At 41.9% G+C, this 23629-nt stretch overlaps 2 protein-coding genes across 2 annotated transcripts in view; both read left to right on the forward strand.

The window, feature by feature from the left end:
• The window catches only part of col24a1 (collagen type XXIV alpha 1 chain), a 72278-nt gene extending 51726 nt beyond the window's left edge, over positions 1 to 20552 (forward strand). The window contains exons 33-61 of the mRNA XM_084010917.1: positions 1375 to 1428; positions 2230 to 2283; positions 2370 to 2423; positions 2687 to 2740; positions 4448 to 4501; positions 4834 to 4941; positions 5568 to 5621; positions 5916 to 6023; positions 7153 to 7206; positions 8124 to 8177; positions 8322 to 8378; positions 9096 to 9149; positions 9820 to 9873; positions 10059 to 10112; positions 11495 to 11548; positions 12045 to 12152; positions 13929 to 14036; positions 14154 to 14261; positions 15419 to 15472; positions 15576 to 15638; positions 15797 to 15850; positions 16019 to 16054; positions 16835 to 16870; positions 17281 to 17307; positions 17815 to 17880; positions 18004 to 18172; positions 18297 to 18406; positions 18759 to 18974; positions 19119 to 20552. Of these exons, the coding sequence (XP_083867043.1) occupies positions 1375 to 1428; positions 2230 to 2283; positions 2370 to 2423; positions 2687 to 2740; positions 4448 to 4501; positions 4834 to 4941; positions 5568 to 5621; positions 5916 to 6023; positions 7153 to 7206; positions 8124 to 8177; positions 8322 to 8378; positions 9096 to 9149; positions 9820 to 9873; positions 10059 to 10112; positions 11495 to 11548; positions 12045 to 12152; positions 13929 to 14036; positions 14154 to 14261; positions 15419 to 15472; positions 15576 to 15638; positions 15797 to 15850; positions 16019 to 16054; positions 16835 to 16870; positions 17281 to 17307; positions 17815 to 17880; positions 18004 to 18172; positions 18297 to 18406; positions 18759 to 18974; positions 19119 to 19265 (2223 nt within the window). The 3' untranslated portion in view covers positions 19266 to 20552. The remainder of the gene's footprint in view (positions 1 to 1374; positions 1429 to 2229; positions 2284 to 2369; positions 2424 to 2686; positions 2741 to 4447; positions 4502 to 4833; positions 4942 to 5567; positions 5622 to 5915; positions 6024 to 7152; positions 7207 to 8123; positions 8178 to 8321; positions 8379 to 9095; positions 9150 to 9819; positions 9874 to 10058; positions 10113 to 11494; positions 11549 to 12044; positions 12153 to 13928; positions 14037 to 14153; positions 14262 to 15418; positions 15473 to 15575; positions 15639 to 15796; positions 15851 to 16018; positions 16055 to 16834; positions 16871 to 17280; positions 17308 to 17814; positions 17881 to 18003; positions 18173 to 18296; positions 18407 to 18758; positions 18975 to 19118) is intronic.
• Positions 20553 to 21592: 1040 nt separating this feature from the next.
• Positions 21593 to 23629, forward strand: part of znhit6 (zinc finger HIT-type containing 6) — a 28924-nt gene continuing 26887 nt past the window's right edge. The window contains exons 1-2 of the mRNA XM_084011051.1: positions 21593 to 21758; positions 22171 to 22236. Coding sequence (XP_083867177.1) covers positions 21676 to 21758; positions 22171 to 22236 — 149 coding nt within the window. The 5' untranslated portion in view covers positions 21593 to 21675. The remainder of the gene's footprint in view (positions 21759 to 22170; positions 22237 to 23629) is intronic.

The raw sequence follows: 23629 nt of genomic DNA on the forward strand, positions 1-23629 counted from the left end.
CAGAGGATATTGTACAGTCGAAAAATAATTGTTTCAGTGCTCTCTGGTGGACAAATTATGTAATCGCAAAATAGTTTCTGAATGACCAAAACCATATCTTTGGCGTTTATGCGCTGCAATTTCTTGCGACTTATCCCCTGACATGTGTAACAAGATATCTCGCTAATGACGGTCCAACCAGCTGATTTATTGGCTCCACTTTGGAGACTTTCAACAACGCCAGTGGATAAATATTGAGAATAATGTCTCGCTGCAATGCCACACAAAAGGACTTCTGGCAGCTTTGAAGCACCATTTTGCCAGCAGACTGATGATGGACCGTGGCTTTTATATGCTTTTGAACTGCGAAAAGGATGAAGTAACTGATGGTCCACAGATGCTGGAAACATGCAAACAAAAACAGATCGAAAACAGATTCAAAAGCTGATCCAAGTGAGATCTAATAGCTAAGCGAGGATCATTACATCCACAGTGTGACCATCAGCGTAGGACTGAAGAATCCCCATCAACCCGTTTACAAGCAGCCCGTGTGGGACTCCGTTGTTCTGTTTGTGCTATTTTCGACTGACAAATGAGCCGCGGTCCACTTTCTCTAATCATGCGTTGGCTTAACATTTGACATTTTGAGGGTTTGTTTGTCATTCCTTGACGCACGCGGACTCGTTGATGAGCCATCTGGACATCCACGCATGCACACGTGGACACAACAACACATACATACTCGGGACCCGCCGTGACATGTCCTCCTGAACACACGCGGCTCCATGTTCAATGAACACCGACCCCTCCTCAGAAATTGCTGACTATCATCAAACTCTGTGCTTTTGACAAACAGATTCTGCATCTGCGGATTTGGACTCATAGCGCCATCTTGTGTCTAACATAAAAACGTTGTTATTCCTCATATTTTTTTACATTCTGTGATTTAAGATCGTTATTCCCCCCGAATCATGTTATAATCTGGGATGTAGTGAATGCGGATGTCAGTGAGTGAGCAGAATATGAGGCTCTACTGTCTCCATAAATCTTCTTGTTTCCTTAAAATGTTTTCCACAGTTTAGGGATGATCTCATCAAACTTTGGCACCTTCATTTCAGTCAGCGATCTCTCACATACAAAAGTAATGAGTCAAATGAGGATCGTTGATCTAAACTTGGCAACGCGTTGATGGTATAAGATGAGCGTTTCCATGTCATGTCTCGAGGCGCTGAGATATTAGACTCAGTTATCATCATGAGAAAGCCAAGCTTTCCCGAGCTTCTGTTCTGTGATTGGGCAACTACAAAATAATAATAATAATAATAATAATAATAATAATAATAATAATAATAATAATAATGTTGTTACACTCGGCTCATGCCTGTGTGTTTTCAGGGTAAACCAGGTGTTCCAGGCAGCAGCGGGGAGGGGGGACCCCACGGTGAACCAGTAAGTATGCTCTCTTCTGACTGATGTGGTTGTTTTAGGAAACTGCAAAGAAAAATGAAAACAATGACTTGTCTGGAGGCTATAATAAATCTTTATCCTCACATAATGATTTCATACACCCTGATGTTGCTCATTATGAGATATGAACTGTTTGAGAGGGAAAATAAGTAATCATTTCAATGTGGCTTTGTTTAATGCTGTCTCTCTCTACACTCACTTTGTGCTTCCCTTGTTGGATTACTCTTCACATATTAAATTCATCCAACAACCATCCGGTATCTGTTAGCGCTTATCCTGCTGACACTGAGCGAAGGCAGGGTGCACCCTCCTCGATCTGACACGTAGAGACAGACAACCATTCACTTTCACACCTACTGGCACTTTATAATATCATCAGTCATCCGTTTACATAACCTGCATGTCTTTGGACTGTGGGAAGTTGGAGAACCCACGCTGACAACCTGGAAACTCTCACTGTGAGGTCATACTGCTCACCACTACACCACCGTGCAGCCAACGACAGATAATTGGATACAAATATTTATTTATTTTTCCAGCTAGGACATTCCAATACCACTCCAGGCTTAGTTTATGTGATGGGTCTCGTCTTGCCTTTGGCTGCTTTTCAGTTTTACTCCAGGTATTATCCGTTCTCAGCTTCCCCTGCTCGACAGACTTAAACACCTTAAACACCGTGTGTTTGTTTGGCCATTGTATGCGAGACATGTATAATATATTGTACCTGTGTTTTTATTTCTTCAATAGCTATAAGGTGTCTTATGATGGTTGTTTCTCTTGCAGGGACTCAAAGGACCTTCTGGAGAGCCTGGACCTGATGGAGAGCAAGGACCTGAAGTACTTTAAAGATTAATTTCCATGAAATATCTAGTTTTTATTTGTGTGTGTGTGGCTCATTCACACTTTGTGTCTCATCTTCGTAGGGTGGGCCTGGTGCAGAGGGGGAACTGGGTGCCATCGGAGAGCCGGGGTCAAAGGTCAGTGCGACCTTGCCATGTTGTTTTCAAACCACCCCTCCTGACATCATCTTAAAAATAAAAACATTTATGATCTGTAGCTTCAGTCCGTACCATACCGGCCTCCAGCAGAATGAACGCCCCTGACCTTGCTCAGTGAATTTGACACAACTGTAGCCTTGAAATAAGAGCTGAGTGTCTGTGGTCGGTTTAAGTCTGCACGCACGTATGAGTGTGTTTTTTGACCTCCAGACAGCATCGCGTTGTGTTTTGTGTTCCTGCAGGGTGAGAGCGGGCCTCCAGGAGCTGAAGGGGAGCAGGGACAGGAGGGAATGAGAGTGAGTAACTGCAAACATCCCGCTAATCCCTTCCTTCCTTGTGTTTGGGTAAATCTAACCCGGTTGTATATTTTTCCAGCTCATTTTTGACGACAATGTCTAATCCCCCCGGCCCGAAGAGAAGCCGAGCCGTGGAATTGTTTTTGTCTGATGGGAACTGTATAAATAGCACTTGGACAGTCTCAACTTACTGTTCTCTCCGAAGAATGAGGTTCAACATTCTTTAACAAGGTTGTTCAAACCGGCTGTGATAAAAACCCACAGTGCATTTTTTTACTTACTTCAGCTTAATGGATGAAAGAAGATTAAAGGGAGAAGAATACATCTGAGAAACTGTCGGGTCCTCGGGATTCTCTTATCGTGTCTAACTTTACAGTCAGATCAAAGGAATCCGAGTATATGTGATATTTTTCAGTCTCCACAATGTTCTCAGTATTAATATTAAAGACAAATACATTGTCTCGACACAATTGACATGTTTTGCCAAATCCTGGCAGAATGATAAAAATCTGTATTTCTGACTGGTCATTTGGACTCTAGTCAAGACGCTATGTACTCTACTTCTAGGTTTAACCCCTGGAATTGAAATTCTATACATTTCTTATAATCTCCTGAGTAAAAAAGTAAAATAAATCCAGTAAATGTGTCATAGAACTTAAAGAGTAACTTACCACCCCCTTAAAATCAAATTTTTTTTGCTGACCGCCTCATCTTGATGTGACATCACTGTTGCGTTTCTGACCACGCCCACCAGTGATGCCGGCTGTAGTCAGAAGTGAAACTGCCATAAAACTTTCAACCAGAGAGGGCAGTGAAAGACTGCTTTTCGTCCTGTTGTAACTCATACATGATCCCTCACACTTTGCCAGCTGCATTCACTGGTCAGCTCGGAAATCAAGCATTCTTTGTAATTGTGCACGTTATACATCTATAATAAGTTGCTATGGAATCATCCACAGCAACAGCTCGTTCAAGAGTCCCTGTTGATCCATTGCCAAGCTACAGTTAATTCATAACTCTGCAGCAAAGCTTCTGACTAGAACCAGAAAGAGAGAGCATATAACCCCAGTTTTAGCTAACCAGCATTTTATTTAGTATTTTATGTATTTATTTAAGCACATTAATAAACATCAATATGTAAATGCGCCAGAATTAGCCAAAATGGCTATTTGGCATCTGTCCATGGGCCGTTAACAGGCCAGATGCACCTAAAAGAAACTATACACACATCATTGTACAAATAAAAGATAATATGACACATTACACATTAAACATACTGAAAACTCCAAAACAGAATTAACCTGCCATAATAAAATGAAAGAATTTCTTAATGGTTTGCTATCGGCCTACATTTAGATTCTCTCCTGCTGATTTTTCAAACACAAACTATTACACAAGAAATATAACATAAAGAAAAATATTTGTCAGCTCAGCGTTTTTTAACTATTCTGTGATCGTTTGCGTCGACCCGAGACCCAAGACGTGACCTCTGTGAACATTTTTAACCTAAAATTGAAAACGTATTTATTGCCTTTAACGAGCTGTTGCTCTTCCTTTATATTTATCCTGAACATGTTTTAATGTTCATATGCCTTTCTTTGTTTAATTGCTTGGTTTAAGTATAATTTGCACGTTTTAAGGCTCACAATAGATTTTTCACTTTTGACACCAGTGGAGAGGCTTTGTTGTAAATGGTGGTGTTTGCAGGGTCTTCCTGGTCCCTCTGGTGAAGACGGCCCTCAAGGAAACGATGGAGCCAAGGTAAACATAGCGAGACATTTTTGTTAACTTAACTTCAATCCTTTCTAACAAAATCAAGCCAAAATAAGTTGTGGAACAATACTAGGGGGTTTGAGTGACTCAGGATTATAAAATATTACCACGATTCACAGATCCACTAAGTTCCTCACTAGATTTGAATGGTATATAAAGTCTGATAAAGGATATGAAATTAAAACCATTCCACTTCTGAACACCCCGGGCCGTTTGAACTATTGACCTCTCTGTGGAGGTAATATGAAACTTGCTATAACTGAACTGTATTTCACTCTGTTTTCCCTGCTTGTCTGCCTCTCTTTCCCCGTGTCTGTCAGGGTGAGCCTGGTGAGCATGGGCCAATCGGAGAGCCAGGAGACAAAGGAATAGAAGGAGACCCTGGGCCCCGAGGACTACCTGGAGGGCCTGGGAAACAGGGCTTTCGTGTAAGTGTACTTCCAAACCGCCAGATACAACGATAATAATGAAACAACCTTGGGGGGTAATTACTGTAACACACATTGATGCCTGTATTGACTCAAGAAAATACTTTTTATGCAGTAGCAGAACTGGTTCCTCTGGTTTTTGACTGATTTATTTCTGTGGGAGCCGACAAGAGATTGATAGATCGTGAGCATACAGCTGATGAGACATGGCAAAATAAATCACACTCTTTTAAATACTGTCCCTGAGACTGACAGAGCAGATCAAAAAAGTTCTGTGAAGCAAGAATGCCCTTGTATCCCAGTAGGGGTCAGCCTTCTCTTCAACAAAGCCTTTTGCTACTTGGGCAGTAAACGCAGTGGAAGACAAACTCTCCTCAGTATAATTGCTGGGGGTTTTGGCGATACAGATTCGATTTATTTGTGGGTGTTTCGGGGCTGGAAGGTCACAGTTGTGTTGAAGGAAGGCAGCTTCAGGGCACACTTACACAGCTCTGTATTATCCAGTATACAAACATGTACTGTACGCTGACAAATCTGGTAAATCTGGTAAATGTTAAAAGTTAGCCTTTGCACTGAAAATGACATTGTTTAATGTTTGTGGTAATCGTTTCATGGATCTCTTACAGGGGCCAGAAGGAAAACTAGGGCCTCAAGGGAACAGAGGACGTCACGGAAAGAAGGTAATGACATTGCCAAGGCCTTTCGGGATTCAAGTGGATCCAGACAACTGCCGGGTCATCTTGTTTACGCTGCCTGAGCTATCATTTATTCAATGCAGAGTTGTTGACTGGAGTTCTGAGAAGCAATTCAACCAGGGTTAAAGTCAAATAGCCTTCAGAGCTAGCATGGATTTGTTTTCTTGCTGAAGGACAATACTTCATGCAGTTAAAAGAGGTTGAATGCTGACTTTCAACTTAAAGGATGGTGTCCACGCGTTGCCGTCTCTCACCCCAACAATGACGTTCTCTTCCCAGGGAGAGAGAGGTCCTCCAGGTCTTGTTGGTGAAACCGGCACTCGAGGAGACATCGGCCAGCCAGGCGAGCCCGGCCTGAAAGGTGCCAGGGGAACTCGAGGCACACCAGTCAGTTCCCATTCTTCCTGTCTTTCCTCTCACTTGATCCTGAATCAGAACCAGACTGAAACATCTTTTTACAGAGATGAATTTGAAATCACATTCAGAAGTCAAAAATAACGTCAATGGGTTTTTTTTTTTAATACTAAACTAAAAAATGTCTTTGTGGAATATAATCAATGGTGCTTTTGCTCTCAGCCGACTGGAGGAGGCATATCGGTGTTTGACTGACAGCAGCTGGCCGGCTGCCAGAGTGCTGGTATTACACAATAGGGAACAAGAGATTATGAAAACAAACCACACGTCGTGGGCTGACAGTGTGTTGTTAGCTACACCGGCAGGTGACTGGACCGGAGTGAGATACAGGTTCATTTACAAGCATGTTAATGTGCTGCAGCCGGGCAGGTGATGAGCTTTTCTAGCCTGCAAACTGGCGTTCAAAAAGCCGCTGGACAAGACGAGCGGTCGTGTCTGTGAATTTGATAAGAAGGAGATCTAATATGGGTCGTTATTCAACAAAAATGTGAAATATGAATTATTCCCTTTTGGCTTGTCTTTGTTTCTAACACATGTGATTTACAGAGTGCAGTGTTAATGTAAATGGTGAATGGCTTATCAATTGAAGAAATAAATCGCTCAGCGCGTGCTATATACACGGCAGTGCCTACATGTACCAGGATGCATTGCGAGGGAGCTTCTGTCCAACATCGCCTCTATGCTCCTTGCGTCACAACAGATTTTCCAGCCGCATAAGGACTTGCTTTTATTCAACTGATTACATTTACTGTCAACACTGATTCGGAGCTTAATTTTCCCTTTAAGAGCAAAGCTTCTTTGTTTCCCGGCATTAGAGCGAGCCAGAAAAGACAGGCATCCCTTCTTTTCTTCTGTACGGGGAGAGGCATCGCCCTTCTCAGCAGAACCACTAAGACCGTGTTATGATAGCTGTGGAGAAAAAGATTTATATCCCCATCCTAAAAAAAACTCAGCACAGGATTCAGTTTGCATCTGTGCGCTTGAGGCCGAGCCAAGGTTATATTTAGCTGATCCAGCGAAACAAAAAAAAATGAGCAAAACAAACATTACTGGAATGGATTAATTTTTCTAATTTGTGTGTTCTTTTCTGCGTTGCTTCCAGGGTCGTCCTGGAGTCATGGGGCAAGAAGGGCAACCGGGACTGGCAGGATACACAGTGAGTTTCTCCGATCCGTGGTGCACATACATACACATGCAACTCTTACTGGAACGCCTATTAAACCCTCACTGGTCTGAGTTTTGGCCCAGCACATAGCTGGTCTTACAGAGGAGGATTAACGTTGTTTACAGGAGATAACCTTATGAAGAAAAGCTGGGATTCCCCTAAACTCTAGAACGTGGCCAGTAAAATGTATCTGTTCAAAGTATATTTAATCAAAGTGAATCCTGCTCGGAAGAACTTTATACACGCTTAGATAGAGATCTCAGCTGTTTTCAATCAACCTTCCTCACGTTGTAAGTAGAGTTACACGGGAAACTCATCCTTCCACCGGTCGGATTCCATCTGAGGCTCTATTGACTTACTTATATTATGATGCGTTCAAGGTCCATTGAATAAAAAACGAGTATTTAGCAAAGGTAAATTATATCATGATCACGAAAAAAGATGTTTTTGCAGCAATATTAAATTGATTTTAGAGATGGGTATTATGCCCTGTAATATCAAATAACAAGAGCAAAAAACAGGAGGTCGAATGGAACACGGCGAGGTCTACAAGCATGTATGTCCCGGCAACTCCACATCCTGGTCATGTGTGGGTTTCTGGGGTTTGCATAACTTGAACAGGACACCACAAGTCCATGTTGTCCCTTTGAATGAAGGCGTATGGATGTGTACGAAGGCTCTCATACTCCATCGCACTTGACTCGGGTCGATGAGTGATTTCTGAGTTCGTGCCAGGGCCAAAATCCTGAAGTGACAGCATGTAAGAGCGTCTCTACAAAGACTTGTGTTTCTATTAAACGCTTCTGATAAATATGCTGACAGCACAACTCTTGCTTCTTCATGTCGTAGCCAGTAGAAGTATTGCGGCTTTGTTAGCTACAATAATCAGCTTTTTTTTCTTCTTTAAGGGTCACGCTGGCAAGCCTGGGCCCATTGGACCACCGGGGCCTAAAGGTGAAAAGGTAATATGATACCTGAACTTGAAATTGAATTATTTCAGTGTTTTGAGTTTTAGGGGAAATGTACTTCAAAATACTGTCCAGGTTGCAAAATCTCATGTCTGCATGCTGGGTTGTGTGTGTGTTTTTTGTGTGTGTTCATTCCAGGGTTATCCAGGCGAGGATAATAAGACCCCGGGACTCCCAGGGCCCTTAGGTGAACCAGTAGGTCTTGCTTTCCTTTAAACTCTCCTTTCTGATCCCTAACACTTCTCGCTCTATTTCGTCCGAGCCATTTAAATATCCGATTGACACTGGCAGGAAAAAGTTAATTCGAATCAACCGCTGATTTTAACATCAAGTACGCACACGTTTAGCTTAGCTTGTATCCTCATAGTCACTAATGAAAACACTGAATGCAACAGTTCTGTACCTGAAAGGGTTTCAGTGAGGGCCCTTCCTCACCCCGAGTCACCTCAGGGATTCTGCACAAGGAAACGTAGACTCATATCAAGAGGATCAGGACGTCTCAAAGAGTCTGAGCAGTTCAACAGCAGCCTGACTCACTCGGCACTGGACGTGACCACTGAGGCGGGCCTGCACTTCATTAATAATAGGGGTTACTGTAAGTCTACACAGGTAGAGATAGCCACCTACAATATGAGGGGTATTGGATTATCAAGTTGGCAAAGTATTACAGGACTTAGCATGAGCCAAACAATGGTAGCCTGTGTGTCGCTGCAGCCCCGAGCGAGATCGGCTGAAAGTAAGGTCCAAGGTGGAATTACGCCTCCATCTGACTCCAGACTCAGAGATCACATCTATACAATATGTTTCATGTGTGTTGGCCTGAAAGGTCTTCAAGCAGTCTATTGAGGCTGTGTGGGCATAAATGAAGGCGTGTGTGTTTGTGTTCATGTCGGTGCATCTGTGTCTACACAGGGGCCACCAGGGGAACGAGGAGAACGCGGAGAGCCAGGGGATGAAGGATATAAGGTAGACATGAACCATTAAATCCATTTTAAATCCATCACACAATCACCACACGACATGCTGGTCCACTTGATTGTTGTTCATACTCCGGTGGCTACGCTCTGCTCAGGTACTGTCAGGGCCACACATGTTGGAGAGGATTACCACATTCCCAGCAAAAAGTCTGGTGTTTTTGTCACTTAGTTCCACCCGGATACAGGATTCCTTTCTTTAAAAAAGTTTGCATACACAGCGCAAGGAAGAATGATACATTTTGTATGTTGGTTACTTTATTTTGAAAAGTCTGTGTTTATGTTATGCTGTAAATGGATCTGCGAATAATGTCCATAGCAAATACAACAAGCAAATACACAAACTATATGATGATAACAGTCCACTGCATATATCTCATTATCATACGTTTGTTATCCCTGTTTTCCTGTTTCTAATCATAATATATGATTATATAAGTAAACTAACAATGATGTTTTGATGCTGTGGAGTCTGTAATTCAGCAGATTTTCTTTACTGTATGTGGAAATGAACCCCATGAGAATCCATGTAACATCGGAGCATGGTGTTCTTCCATTAGATAAACGTGGAGATGTTGTGTACATTTCAGGTCTCCGACTCATCTCATCACTGATAAAGAGAGAGAGAGAAAACTAAAATGTTTTACTAAAATGTGTTTCAGGGCCATGATGGTACCACTGGATCTCGTGGCGCTGTTGGACCACAAGGCCCACCGGTAAGTTAGTGAATGTCTGTTTATATATATATATATATATATATATATATATATATATATATATATAAACTGGACCTGTTTCACAGCATTATATCCACAGGTTGTCATGTAAAAAGTATGAATTCACATAACATCGTATTACAATCTTATAGTATTGTTGTTGGCTTTTCTTTGTCTTTGTTCAGGGATCACCAGGCCACCCTGGAGAGCCAGGCCCAATCGGAGAAAACGGCACTCCAGTGAGTCCATGCAAATCTCCATATCAGGAAAAATCTACACACACCATTTCACTCATGTATAAAGTAAAGAGTGTGAGAAGTCATTATTCTTGGCAAAGAAGATGAAGCACCAACTATGCCTGAGTCTTAATGTTTTGTTTGTTGGCACAAACGTCCACTTTGAGTCCCGGACGAACTGGTCATATTTTAGGGGTTAAAGGTCAAGGTCTCTGTGACCTTGTGTCCATCCCATTCTTGTGAAAGCTGTATCTCAGGACCTGGAAGGAGTTATTACATACGGCACAAAAATCCAAATGGACTCAAGGAGGAACTAATTACAATTTTATTGGTGAAAAGTCAAGGTCAATGTGATCTCACAAAATTTGTATGCTTATTATGACCATTACACACTATTTCTAATAGGATAAAATGATGGACTGATGACATTTTTGTGCCGATATGGAGGTAAACTGCAGCTTGACTAATTGGTGAGGCATATAGCCAATAAGTGTTTTTTTACTGATGATTATCGGAGATATTTTGCTTTTGTTCTTCAAACCTTAAAAATCTTAACTCCCTAAAATTTGCAGATATCCTTTGTTAAAGCAGGCTTTCTTGATCCAAACGTGTTTTTGCTTTCTTTCTCATCCTTAAGACGGGCCTTCTGATTACATAACTCCATTTCCCCTGTGAAACAACTTAAAGCCTCCTTCATCATATTCCACGTTGTCTTTTTAGTAGTGAAGTATTCGCAGGTTGCCAGATACCACTGACTCTCTTCCACATGTGAAACAGCTTGTACGTCGGAATGATTATATAACCCCGTTCAAACCGTATGGGAGTGTATCTGTCAACATAGTCAGCTTTGGCTTGAGTTTGTACTGAGTTTAAACCATGTTGTCATGTGCCAAAATATAGACCTATTCATTTAGAAACATCGATAAGTTAACAGCCAGTCAAGAAACATCAGAAACATTTAGAATCTGCTGCCTTACTGTTTGAAATATCCAGCTCTTGTCTTACTGTACATAACTGGCTGTAACCGGGCCTGGAGAAAAAGCATGAAATTCAAAGGGATGGTTTGAAAGGAAAGATTTTTTTGTATGGATAGTACAAGATTATAAAGTTTATGTTATCAAGCATATACACTCTAGAATGTGCTGATAGTGAAAACATAATGCAGTTTCCTGTCTTAGTGTTACGCCATATATTTCACCCGAACGCCTGCATGCGATTAAATCCAACGCCATCGGAGGTGTTAAACACACAGTTAACAGTCCTGCATGTGGGTTCTCAATAAGACTCACATTAGACACGGCCTTTAACAGAGTGAGCTGTGTAACCTTGTGTGTTTTTGTGAATGCCCATGTATGTTTTATTCCCCCATGTGTGTGTTTATCCAGGGCTTAGCAGGGAATCAAGGCGCAAGAGGGCTGAGCGGAGCTCCTGGCATGGAAGTGAGTACCACACCACCCCGGACCAGACGCACGGCAATTAAGATCCCTTTTCCACTGCGGTTAGCCGATGATGACGATGCAGCTTGGCACGGGGGGGGGGGAACAGCTGAGTGGCTTCGGTGTTACCGAAGTATTGTGTGTTTACAAATTGGTTCCCACTGCAAAAGGGAGAGAGAAGTCAATAAGTCATCGAACTTAAAACAAAATTGCTTCGCCGCGTTCCCTCATTAGCTCACGTAATGTTTGCCAGAGAATGTCAGCAACAACGGTATTATATTTCCTCTCAAGTGTCTAAATATTTCACTGCGTAACTTTTTTTCAGCGAACTGTAATTGGGTTCTGGGAAATGCTGGCAAATCCTTTTTTTGGCTAAAGTCTGCAGTAATGCTTTTCTTTCAGAGGAACGCTCAGGTGTAGAATAGTGATGTGGTGCTCGTGATGGATGCCCCTCGGGATGAGTTTTAGTTACAGTGTCCCTGTTATGGACATTTTCCAGGGGCCGATTGGTTTTCCTGGACTCGTGGGTATGATCGGTTACCCGGGGACAGATGGACCCCCAGGACCGCCTGGCTTACAAGGATTTCCAGGAAAGCGAGGACGGCAGGTAATCAACGGCAGCATATATTTGTTTGTTGTTTTAATCCCAGCTGACAGTGGGCAAAGGCGGGGTTCACCCTGGACAGGACGCCAGTCTATCACAGACCATTCACACTCACATTCACACCTACGGGCAATTTAGTCCTCAATTAACCTGCATGTCTTTGGACTCAGGAGACACCATATAGACCTCACCACCCATTCAGCCACCAGGCCACATTTTCCCCTGAGAACAGGGATTTCATCTGACGGGCATCTAAATGCCCTAAGCTTTCCCTCAGCTGCTACCCATCTGGTGATTTAAGACTGAGACCTACAGCTGCGAGCGACTAATCACTAAATGCCTTGTTTGATGTGATTGGCTTCTGTTTGCTGTGCAGTGGGGATATCCAAATAAGTATGCAGCCAGAGTGGATTGGGATTTCGTGCATGAATGTTTTGTCCTTTTCAGCAATTGGAAAGTCTCCTCGGTCTGGCTTTCATTTACATAATGTTGTTAAGTAAAATGTCTAGTGAGTCTAATTTTGGTCTTTGGTGTTTTTTGAGTTTGACTGGAATGATATGGTTTCTCAGTAGTTGCCTAGTTATAACTCTATGGCTCCTAAATCACAAAAAAATACTTTCTAATTTGAAAAAAATAAACTACCTGAGGTCTTGACTTATCTGTGAGCTGTTTTTAGAGGTGGTAGTAGTCTTAATTATCGTCTTATTCAATTATCTATCCTCCTCATTATCTGTTGCATATTCATTTCTATTCAAAACATAGATGTGGATCATTTGCGCTTCATTGGGTAGAGTATTAGTAAGCAAGAAGAGATGCAGAGGTCGCCCTCTACAACGTTTCACCTGCAACTCAGGCACCACACAGGTGTTTTTGCTGGGTCAGCTTTTCCATAGAAGAAGACTGTACATATGATAACATCAGGGAATTCTGATGGTAACTAATCTGTATCAACGAGCCTCAAAACACTGACCGACTGAACTGTAATGTTAAGTATTGTCAACAAAAGAAGGTCCTACCCATACCTTTAGTAACATACCTGCACTCATACCTCTTCATACCTCTCATTCATTTTATATTCAAGAATCCTTATCTTTTATTTTGCATTGAAGATGATTTAATCCATTCGCTCTCCAGGGTTTAACGATAACATCCCATGAACGTCTGTAGTGTTAATAGAAACTGTTTGAAATTGGGATCCTGACAAAAAGCTTCACCTGGTTCCTGACTTAGACCGCGATCGAGGAACAGAAGCCACACGTGAGGCGACGACCTCCTCAATCTGTTATTCAAATATCACTCGCTCCCTTCTGCCTCGCCGCGCTGCTGATGGAGCAGCAAACCACCGTGATTTGTGGTGTGAGAAAGCAACTCGGTGACAGGCCGTCCGTTTTATGGACTTACGAAGCACACGGTCTAGAAATATTCCAACCAGGAGAAGCCAACAAACTGCAGCACTGTGTTTTACAGCTAAGAACAACAATGGATTTAGAAATGTGTTTGGATACATTGAACTAAACATTGAAATCTAAACGTAATTGAAGTAATTCATATTTTTTTTTTTCGTTAACCACCGTTATGAGGCTGCACAAGAACATCGAGAATGTTTTTGTTTTCGCAATGGAGAAATGTTTTGATGAATGTGGTTTTGATATTCTAGTTGTAAACATGGATGTTAAAAAGGTTCCAAAATTTCAACATCAGTGTTATATTGGTCATAGTCAAACAATACTACTTACTTTATTTAGCATTTTATTGACATCAACTTTGGCGTGTCCACAGGGTCATAGAGGCTTGGTGGGACTAGAGGGACTTGCTGGACGTCCAGGTCCCAGGGGAGAGATTGGACTTCCTGGACCACCTGGAGAAATAGGACCACCTGGTCAGAAGGTGAAAACGATAAAACTTATTGATCTAGTGTATTCTAACTTGTAGCAACAAGCCTCTGAGTAAGAAAAATGTTGCTAAGTTGTTGTAACTTTTTCGATTCCTGACCTGTGGGTTCAGGGAGAACTTGGACTGCCAGGCGACAGGGGAGCCTCGGGAATCAAAGGCTTGGAGGGAACGACAGGTGACCAGGGCAGGATAGGTGACCTGGGACCCAAAGGACAACAAGTGAGTGTAAATTTCCATCTTAATGAAGGATTAATTTATTTCTATAGCCTGGAATACTTGTGATGGATATATGTTATAGGATAATTGCAGTAACTAAGTAAAATAATCAAGTGAGCTATTCCCACATCTTTGGTTGTGAGATATATTGTGCGTCTCCTTTAGATGTGAATATTTGACGTGAAGCCTGTTCTATTATGTTGTTCTGTTTTCCACCTGATGTTTATTTCTTTCTCAGATTAATACCTTTTTTTTCTTTAATGAAAATATTTGCAACACACATAAAACCATCTTATTTAACCGTTACGGCCTTAACAGCGTGGGCCGACCCGTTGCTCATTTTAAATTGATACCATCCCTCGGATTTTATAAGCTTATACATAGCTTTCTTTAATACCTCTCTAAATATAGCTTCAGCGGGGTTTGGTAGCCAATGTGCGTGTCTGACACTTTTCCACCCTGAGCGGAGTAACAAATTATCTGGGCGAGACCAGGAATGGAAACATTCCGCCCGGTTAGGCCAAGTTATGTAAGATCCTCACCCTCCAGAGACCTGAAATGGAGGTGCTCTGCTTTGCTTATGTAACTCCTCAACGAAGAAGAGAGAGAGAGAGAAAAAAAAGAAACAACATTCAATCCCTCGCTCTCCCCTCCCTCCGCTCGTTCCCTTCCATTGATGCCTGTGAAACAGAGAGCGGACTCGGGACCCTTGGGTCAGATCCCTTTACACTTCTCGGTGAATAGAGCGTCTCGGTCAAAGTCGCTGGGCCGAAAGCAGAGCTGTCTAGAGGATGTGGATGATTGGCTGTACAAACATAGTGTCTGCCACCCCGGTCCACAGACAGTCCTCCGACACTGTATAGGGTACAGACACCAAAACCCCACAGTGTGTGTTTCTTGGACGTTGTGTGAATATGGGCTGGGGCTCCATATTCCATAAAGCCCCGTGTGTTCCCCAGTTCCTTTGAAATGGACGAGGACATTTTTAAAAAGGGGCAACTTATAAAATGGAATGAAAAATCACACAATGGCTTACACACACACACACACACACACACACACACACACACACACACACACACACACACACACACACACACAATGTCTTACTTGATAATACGAAGTTTTTGTCATTGCGCGATTGTCTTTTCCGCTTGCAGGGGGAACCTGGAGATCTGGGAATGGTTGGCTTACAGGGCTTTCCAGGGCCAATGGTAAGAGATTGAGTTATACTGTTAGAGCTATGCTATGCTACAGAGTATATTGTCCCTGTATAATGACACGCCAATTGACGAGACCGCTTCTGCTGTACAACAGGGTCCGAATGGTGATTTGGGATTAAGAGGCTTCCCTGGCCCAAAAGGCCCAATGGGCTCTCTGGTAAGTTTAATAGAAATGGAGACGGTGCTTTCTGTACTAGTGGGAGTGAAACCCCAGTAGTGGAATAATATTTAAAGGAATTTAAGATTCTGAAATATGTCATCTCTTCCACGCACACACGAACACTTGTATAATCATCCTAATCCTGTTTGTTTCAGGGATTCACTGGACCTGTAGGCCCTGAAGGAACCATGGGCCCACTGGGAAACCCTGTAGGTTTCTTTCTGTGTGTGTTTGGGTTGATGGTGGGGAGGGCAAAATGTCAATCATACGACTATTATCTTTTGATAAAATCAGTCTATATAACTGTCCATGTGCTGAGAGGGACAGTGCTGTATCCCACTACAGTGTTTTCATGTTGTTGCGTATCTTTCCCACAGGGGCCGAGGGGTCCGAAGGGAAGCGGTGGTGAAATGGTAAGATGTGATTCAAACCAGAAGCACTGAAAAGTCTGTCGGACTGATCGTGTTCTAATGATTTATGTAATGTATGGTTATGTGCTACTGCACTGTATGATTACAGCATGATTACACTTTACTGGAGAGTCAGACTTGCTGAGAAACTATCGCTGGGCCAACTGTGGATGACGATTGGCTGTGTTTGAATATCCAGGAGGGCTAGCTGGGGTTCAGTGGTAGTTTTATTTATATTACTGTACTGACAGCTGATCGGTATGGCTGAGTCATAGTGGAAAAAAGCTTGTTTTCGGTATCTCCTGGAGCTTGCCGTGGGCCCTTGCAGTACTCTCAGACCCTCTTATTTAAACAGTTGAGGAAATGCCTTGTCAAAATATTAGCGGGGCAAACCACAGTACAATCCACATATTCACTTCTACATCCCTGCTTCCACTCCGTCGTGCTCTGTGATTTACACAACCACACACAGCCGCGTACACAGTTCGTTCTAGCCTTTTCTCAAACACGGGCGATGCCACACGTGTGCATACTCTCAAATATGAGTCCACCTGCCCCACGTAGGTACTATAGAGGAGTCGGCCACAGGGGGCAGTAGGTATCCAATGGATCATGATTCCCACTCTGCACTTTTATTATCCAAAACATGTGATTATCTCAGCTAGTTATGTGTTCATGTAAGGTGCTGGATTGTCTCACATGGGCTGCTACAGTAAAGTCTTGAGGTTGCCAGAGAAACAAGAAAGCATTATTTTTTTCTGATTTTCTTTCTCACACTTCCAGGGGCCTCAAGGACCACAGGGAAGTCCAGGACCTAGTGTAAGTGTTACCCTTAGTACCACATTTCATGTTCCAGTACACGTACTCCGTTCATGTTACAATAACATTTGGTGAGGTTTCTAATGATGAAGCAGTGGAGGAGTTTCAATCAGTCAGTGCAGGCAGACTTTTTTTTTATAAATTTGGGGCCACAAAGTTTTAAAAACACTGGACCTGGACAATTTGAATGTAATGGTGGCATTGCCATATGTAATTTCAAATAATTATTTTATATATACATTACATAATACTACCATTAAAAGACTCCTCTGTTCAGTCCACCCAAGGCACTGGTTGCACACTCAAACATCTCCCTATAATGTATCTGACATGGTTTACCAGAAAATGAACTGAAGGGGTCACTTTTCACTGTGTCACTCACTTAGTCTTCTTCTTTCTTCCCACCATAGGGACCTCCCGGTGCTCCCGGTCCCACAGTAAGTGCTTCATGTCACTCATATTAACACAGATCTGCTCAATCAGATCAGTGATCAGCCTTTTCTGGTGCTGCGCTAAAATCCCTCCTTACATTTCTTATCTGTCATAACTTTTGGATCAAGTGTAGCTTCCTGCTATCTGGATGACCTTTTTCTGATCGAACAATTCTAAGAATCCTGAAAAGCAACGATATCAGATGTCTCTTTTGTTGACACGCATTATGTGATACTGGTGGTGTTTATACTGAGTGGAATGTGTTATTCTTCCCCCCGCTGAAGTGGGGAATGTCTGGGTTTATTGATGCAAGACTCATTTTACTGCTTTTTCTGTGGTATTACAGTGTATTCTTATTCTACTAAGGTTTTCTTTATACACCGGATGTGTATTGATACCAATAACTAATCAAAAAAAAAAGCTCACGGATTAAACTATTTCAGTTAAATAATGAACAGGCCGAGTGTGTTGTGTTTTCATTAAACCCAATATGTTGATTTTTGAATCCACAGAGGCAGATGTATGTTGACTCAGCATTCTACGGCGTATGGGACTCTAACACTGCCCTCAGGACAGAGGTAAGGCACTTATTCACACGGACATGGACAATGAATAATTGGCAAATAGTTTAAAAACTGTTAAAAGCTGTAATGAAGATACTTCATTTATCATTTTTGACTGTCATTCCCGTTCTTAACCAGAGTTTCCAGAACACAGAGATGAGTCTGCCAGACCAGAACACGGAGATCCTCAAGACTCTACGTTACCTAAGCGGTGTGATCGACAGCATCAAACAGCCTCTGGGCACGAGGGAGAACCCGGCTCGGGTCTGCAAAGATCTGCTCGACTGTCATCACAAGCTCAGAGATGGTAGGAGTCTCACCTGATACTGAACGGATTGGAAGGCCTTCTGCTTATATCATTTGTAAAAGACTTGTCTTGCTTTGCCTGTCTCTCTGTCTTTGACCTTCTCTGTGGATTGGGGGGCTTTCAGGTTGGTTCTGGATCGATCCCAACTTGGGCTGTACGTCTGATGCCTTCAAGGTCTTCTGCAACTTCACCGCAGGAGGACAGACCTGTTTACATCCAGTGGCCTCTGATAAGGTAACTTCGAGGTGGTAAAACGATGAACATGTCAGCGTATTTGTAGAGGCTGCTGCTGTGTCTGTGTGCCTGCACAGTAACCAACAGCACCTGGAGGCACCTGCCACCTATGGAGGGGTTTGTTTATTGGTTTGAGTTCATTATTAATTATGTTGTGCCCCTTTTACAATTTGATAGGTGCTGGAAATGGGAAGTTATTAAGGAAAACATGTGGTTGAAATCAGTGAGGAACAGTGACGAATCAGCCTATAGGCCGTCTTTTCATACATTTGAATTGTGACTCCTGATCCTCTTGTGGTTGTAACGGCAGACTGATCCCCCGACATGTTTCTGTGTCTGCTCTCCGTCACAGATGGTGTTTGATGTCGGGAAAGTCCAAATGAAGTTCCTCCATTTACTGAGTGCCGAGGCCAGTCACGGCATCACACTCCACTGCCTAAACGATCCTCCGCACGATCCTGGATCCTCACCGCCAGAAGACGCCACACTTCGGTTCCGTGGCTGGAACAAACAGATGTTTGAGAGGGATACACTACTTGAACCACATGTGCTCAAAGACGATTGCAAGGTAATGAGCAGCACAGAGAGCTGATTCAGGGGTTACCTTTCAGAGCATATTCTGGAATATTTATGAAACACATTTTAGCGATTTTGGAATATTAACCACTTGAATGATGTTTTTTTTTTCTCTCCTCTTCCCATCCTCTTTCAGATCCAAGATGGCAGCTGGCACGAGTCATGTTTCTTCTTCCATACTCAGGACAGTCGCCAGTTACCTATTGTAGACGTGCAGGAGTTTCCCACATCACGGCCGAATAGTCAGCGGCGTATAGAAATCAGTCCGGTCTGCTTCCTCTGACACATGCATTGCCGTCCTGTAACCTATTTACATGAACTACTAAATTACAAGGCTGTTACAAAAAAAGAAAAATGTCTGCCTACCAAAGAGCGAGTGGCCATGAGGGTTTGTTGTGTTGGAAACCGTGAATGGGACCTGGCAGAGCAGCTACCCCACGTCCAACCAACCTGCGTGGAAGAACTCAATCTCTGTGGAACATCCAGGCCACGAAGGCCAAAGGAGAACAGTGTATACCAATATTTATCAATAATTGTATACATTTTGTCTTGTTGATAATTATTAGTCAAAGTGCTTAGTCTGGCTGTGTATGGACCCATATGACTCCCTGATCACAGGGTAGGGTCTCACTAAGCAGCATCCCATCCAAAAACGCCAGAACTCACGCCGCCCTCTCCCCCCAAACACACCCTGACGATCCTAAGCAGAGGCCTAACCCGAAGGAGCGTGCCAGGCCTCTACATAGGAGCACTGTCTAACTAAAGGTTTTTTACGAGTGCAATAGCATGTGGATAATGTGTGCGACTGCTTTAAATATTTCATCTTCTGATCAAAGGCTACAATTGACTTTGTTTTCATGATATGTTTTGTCTTTGGTCCTGCCCGGTCAGACCTGTACATCTTGACAGATGGTGCTCTACCTCTACCTGCTCATTTGCTTTCTAGAATAGTTAGTCTTTTTTTGTTTCGTTTTGTGTTGTATGTACCGGTTACATCAAGATTTGTTATGTTGAGTACTTATGTTGATTTGGTCATTTCTAATTTATGAACCATTTTTTGATACACTACATATTTTTTTTTGTAGCTTTTCCTTCTATGTGGTAGGTTGTTCAGGGGAAACCTATCATTGGTGCTGCAACAAAGAATGAGTCATCAGTGAGTTTTTACATTTCCTGTGTATATATTGACAGCATACTGTATGTTTATTTATATCCTTTTTGGTCTTTGTTTTGTTCACATTACTGAAACACAGTAAGTTATACTCTCAGAGAACTATTTGGTCAACCACAGCTCAGTCTAAAGTATTTATGTTTATAAGGTGTGTTTGTGTGTTCACCCGTGACTGTATTTTTTTTTATCATACCGTTATTTTAGGTAATTCAGTGGTGGTTAGGTGGTCTGGCAGCTACAATAGGCCAGAGTCAGAATACACAGAAGCAGTCATATTCTTAAGTTATGTTACCTTGAACAAAGTGTAATTACATAAAGTCTGTGCAGGATAAAGGTGGATGCAAATGTGTAAATAATATTACATTGACAAACAAATAAATGGAGCATTTTATCCACAAATGGTTCTGTACTTTATTTAAATTGTCATACAGATCAATTTAATACAATGTTGGGATCATATTATCCTTGGATGTCATCTATATGACTACGTATATATTGTTTCAGAGGGGAAAGTGAAACCTCTGAGGTGGTCTACAGCAAAGGACATGACCTTAACTGCTGGTGGAGCTCCTCAGTAGTCAACAGATTACGGCATGGGGCAGCACACAGGTGTGAATGTGTGTCACATGGGGAATAACAGTTTAAAAAAGAGAGAGAAATGAGTGCTCATAAAATATCATTGAATACTAGATCCAGAAGAGGATTTAGTCCATATTTAGGTCACATAGTCCAATTCAACATAGTGAGGTCAACCATATTCTGTATGTGATCTATGAGCATTACATTTATGACTCATGTCAATCCCTCAGCACAGTTAATTTTATTTAAACAGCAACATATTATAGATGCAAAGAACTCAGCATTGTAAGAAACTGATGATCAAACATGGTGTGTGCACATTCTCTCTCTCTCTCTCTCTCTCTCTCTCTCTCTCTCTCTCTCTCTCTCTCTCTCTCTCTCTCTCTCTCTCTCTCTCTCACACACACACACACACACATGCCATAAGGACATACTGATGCCAATATGCCATGACTCTCACTACAATAAACTCATCTTGTATAAGCATAAATAAAAGGTGGTGAGGAACTAGACTTGCAAATAAACACCTGGAGTCTTGTATATATAGTATTGTCTACACTTGAGCATAAAAACAATCTGCAGCTGACACAATGAAAATTTGTAGTTTCTGTCCTACAAGACTATTTACTTACTATGACAAAAAAACAAAAGGTCTGCATTTTATATAGTCTGTGTTTACTTTTTGGTGTGGCTATTTGCCAATAGCATTATAATATATAGACACATATTCTACACATTCATGTCAGTAGTGTGTTTACTTTGACAACACTGGGGGATGCTGTAGTTCGCATCCACTGGCACCGGGAGGCGCTCGCGAGCAGCTTTTCAACCGGAACTCCTCTCCACGTGCAGCAACTGGCCACCGGCGGAAGAGGGTTTGTTTTGACCGGGTTGTGTACATGTGGGTACGCTGCGCTCTGTAACCGTACCAACAACAGGCATTATGTTATCCACGGAGAGCCAAGTGGAAAACCACGGTCCAGAAGAAGAGCTGAGAGGGACCAAAAGGAAGATTGCACTCTCCAAGTAAGCGTTTTAACAGGACAGGAAGTCATGAGCAAACTGCTAACTTAAGTTAGGTAGCTCTAACAGGCTCCTGTTTGCTTTCATGTTTGTTTGCTCTAGCTCCGTTTGACCCTTGTAGAATGTATTAAGATATAAAGAGGAGTAACGGGTTTTGTAAATAAAAGCAAATAAAAAACGCCACTTCGCGCTATGTGCTAGTTAGCTAACCTTAGCTACAAAGTTAGCACGCCGTTAGCTAACGTACGTCAGACAGCTCCCCCGTTACCGGAAAAAAACCTCCACACAGTCCTTACCAGTCTTCATCTTTCTTTCTTTATCAACATCTCTATTGGTTATGTTGCAGTCAAGTGGGATATTTAAATACTATCTTTAAAACTGTAAAACTGACCGCAATCTGTTGTCTCTCCTGCAGTTGTGGTGTGTGTGGATCAGAGGAGGCGAAGTACAGATGTCCAGCCTGTCTAGCCTATTCTTGCAGGTGAGTTTACTGAACAAGTTATGCTGTTATTTTACTAGCTAACAACCAGCCAAAAGGGCCCGTAAACAAATCCGGACCACAATATCATTAAATGTAGGAAAAGAAATACAGATATTCCAAGTTGTTTGAAAAGTTGTATTACATGGAAGAAAAATAGATTTTACCAGCCTATACTTTCATGTAAAGCCATGTGTGCCTACAAACAATACCCCTGAGGCTGTAGTAATGTGACATGTGTAAGACACTGGAATAGGTACATGAGAAATATGTGGCAGAAGTAGTTTTGCAAATAAATGTATGTCTTTGTATGCAATGGATAATGGCAGTAAATAAAGCACAAATAATGAGGTCACACACACACACACTCAAGGTAGTTTTTTTTTAATCTAGTCAAAGTCAACATAGTAATCTATATTAAGTGGCACATTCATGCTAAAACTTGTATTTGTTGATGTTTTTAATGCTTTCGGATTGCTTTGTTATTGTGACTACACAAATATGTGTATTGTGAGCAGGTTTTTCCTTTTGAATTATTAACTTTATCATGTGATCAGAGTTAAATACTTGTTTATTGGTAAAATTGAAGAGACGTTGATTTTCCCTTGTTCTTCCGCTCTTTCCACGATGAGCTCATATCCTTTCTTGCAGCTTAAAAGCTAAATTCCATCTGAGTCTGATATAAATACGGTAATAAAAAACAAATAAATAGCCCTGCTTTTTTCTGAAAAGAAACTATAATCTCTAAAGAATGATGTAATAGTTACCTTCTACCTTTTCGTGCAGCAACAAAATACTTTTATGCTTTTGTTTTTTACTGACTGAACTTTACTTTGATTCATGGCCAGCAACAACATGCCGCTGGCCATGGCAATGCTCCATGGCCTTTTTTCTCAAATTCTTTGGATGCTGAAATATCTACAGCTTAACCTTCCAGTACTAAATGGCATATTGAAGGTCATACCTTAAAATTTCATTAAGATTTATGAAAGGGCAGCAGGGGATGTTCTTCCCCTTTTCTCCTGTTAGCTTTTTGTTATGGGCACCATTCAGCATTCCTTTTACATAGTTTCTGGGGATAGAGACTTTGTTCGACCCTTGCCAAATACCTGTCTCTCAGCAAAATGGGTATTTCCATGCCTGGTGCATTTTTGGTAAGATCTTTCAGAAAGCCAATTACAGGCTCTTTTGAATAACCATATTTAATTACGTACTGTTTTATTTAAGACGTCTCTGTCAAAAGTGCAGGTAGATAGTGGTGGAAGAAACTTAATGCATCTTAATAAAAATAAAAAAGGACATGAAAATCTCACTTTTCACAACAAGGGATCTTTAAATGACTGGCTATGTTTAATGTATATGTTATACCTTTACTTAATGTACCTTGTATAGGTTT

Source organism: Eutrigla gurnardus, assembly GCF_963514095.1.
Source record: "Eutrigla gurnardus genome assembly, chromosome: 6".
NCBI classification, from domain to species: Eukaryota; Metazoa; Chordata; class Actinopteri; order Perciformes; family Triglidae; genus Eutrigla; species Eutrigla gurnardus.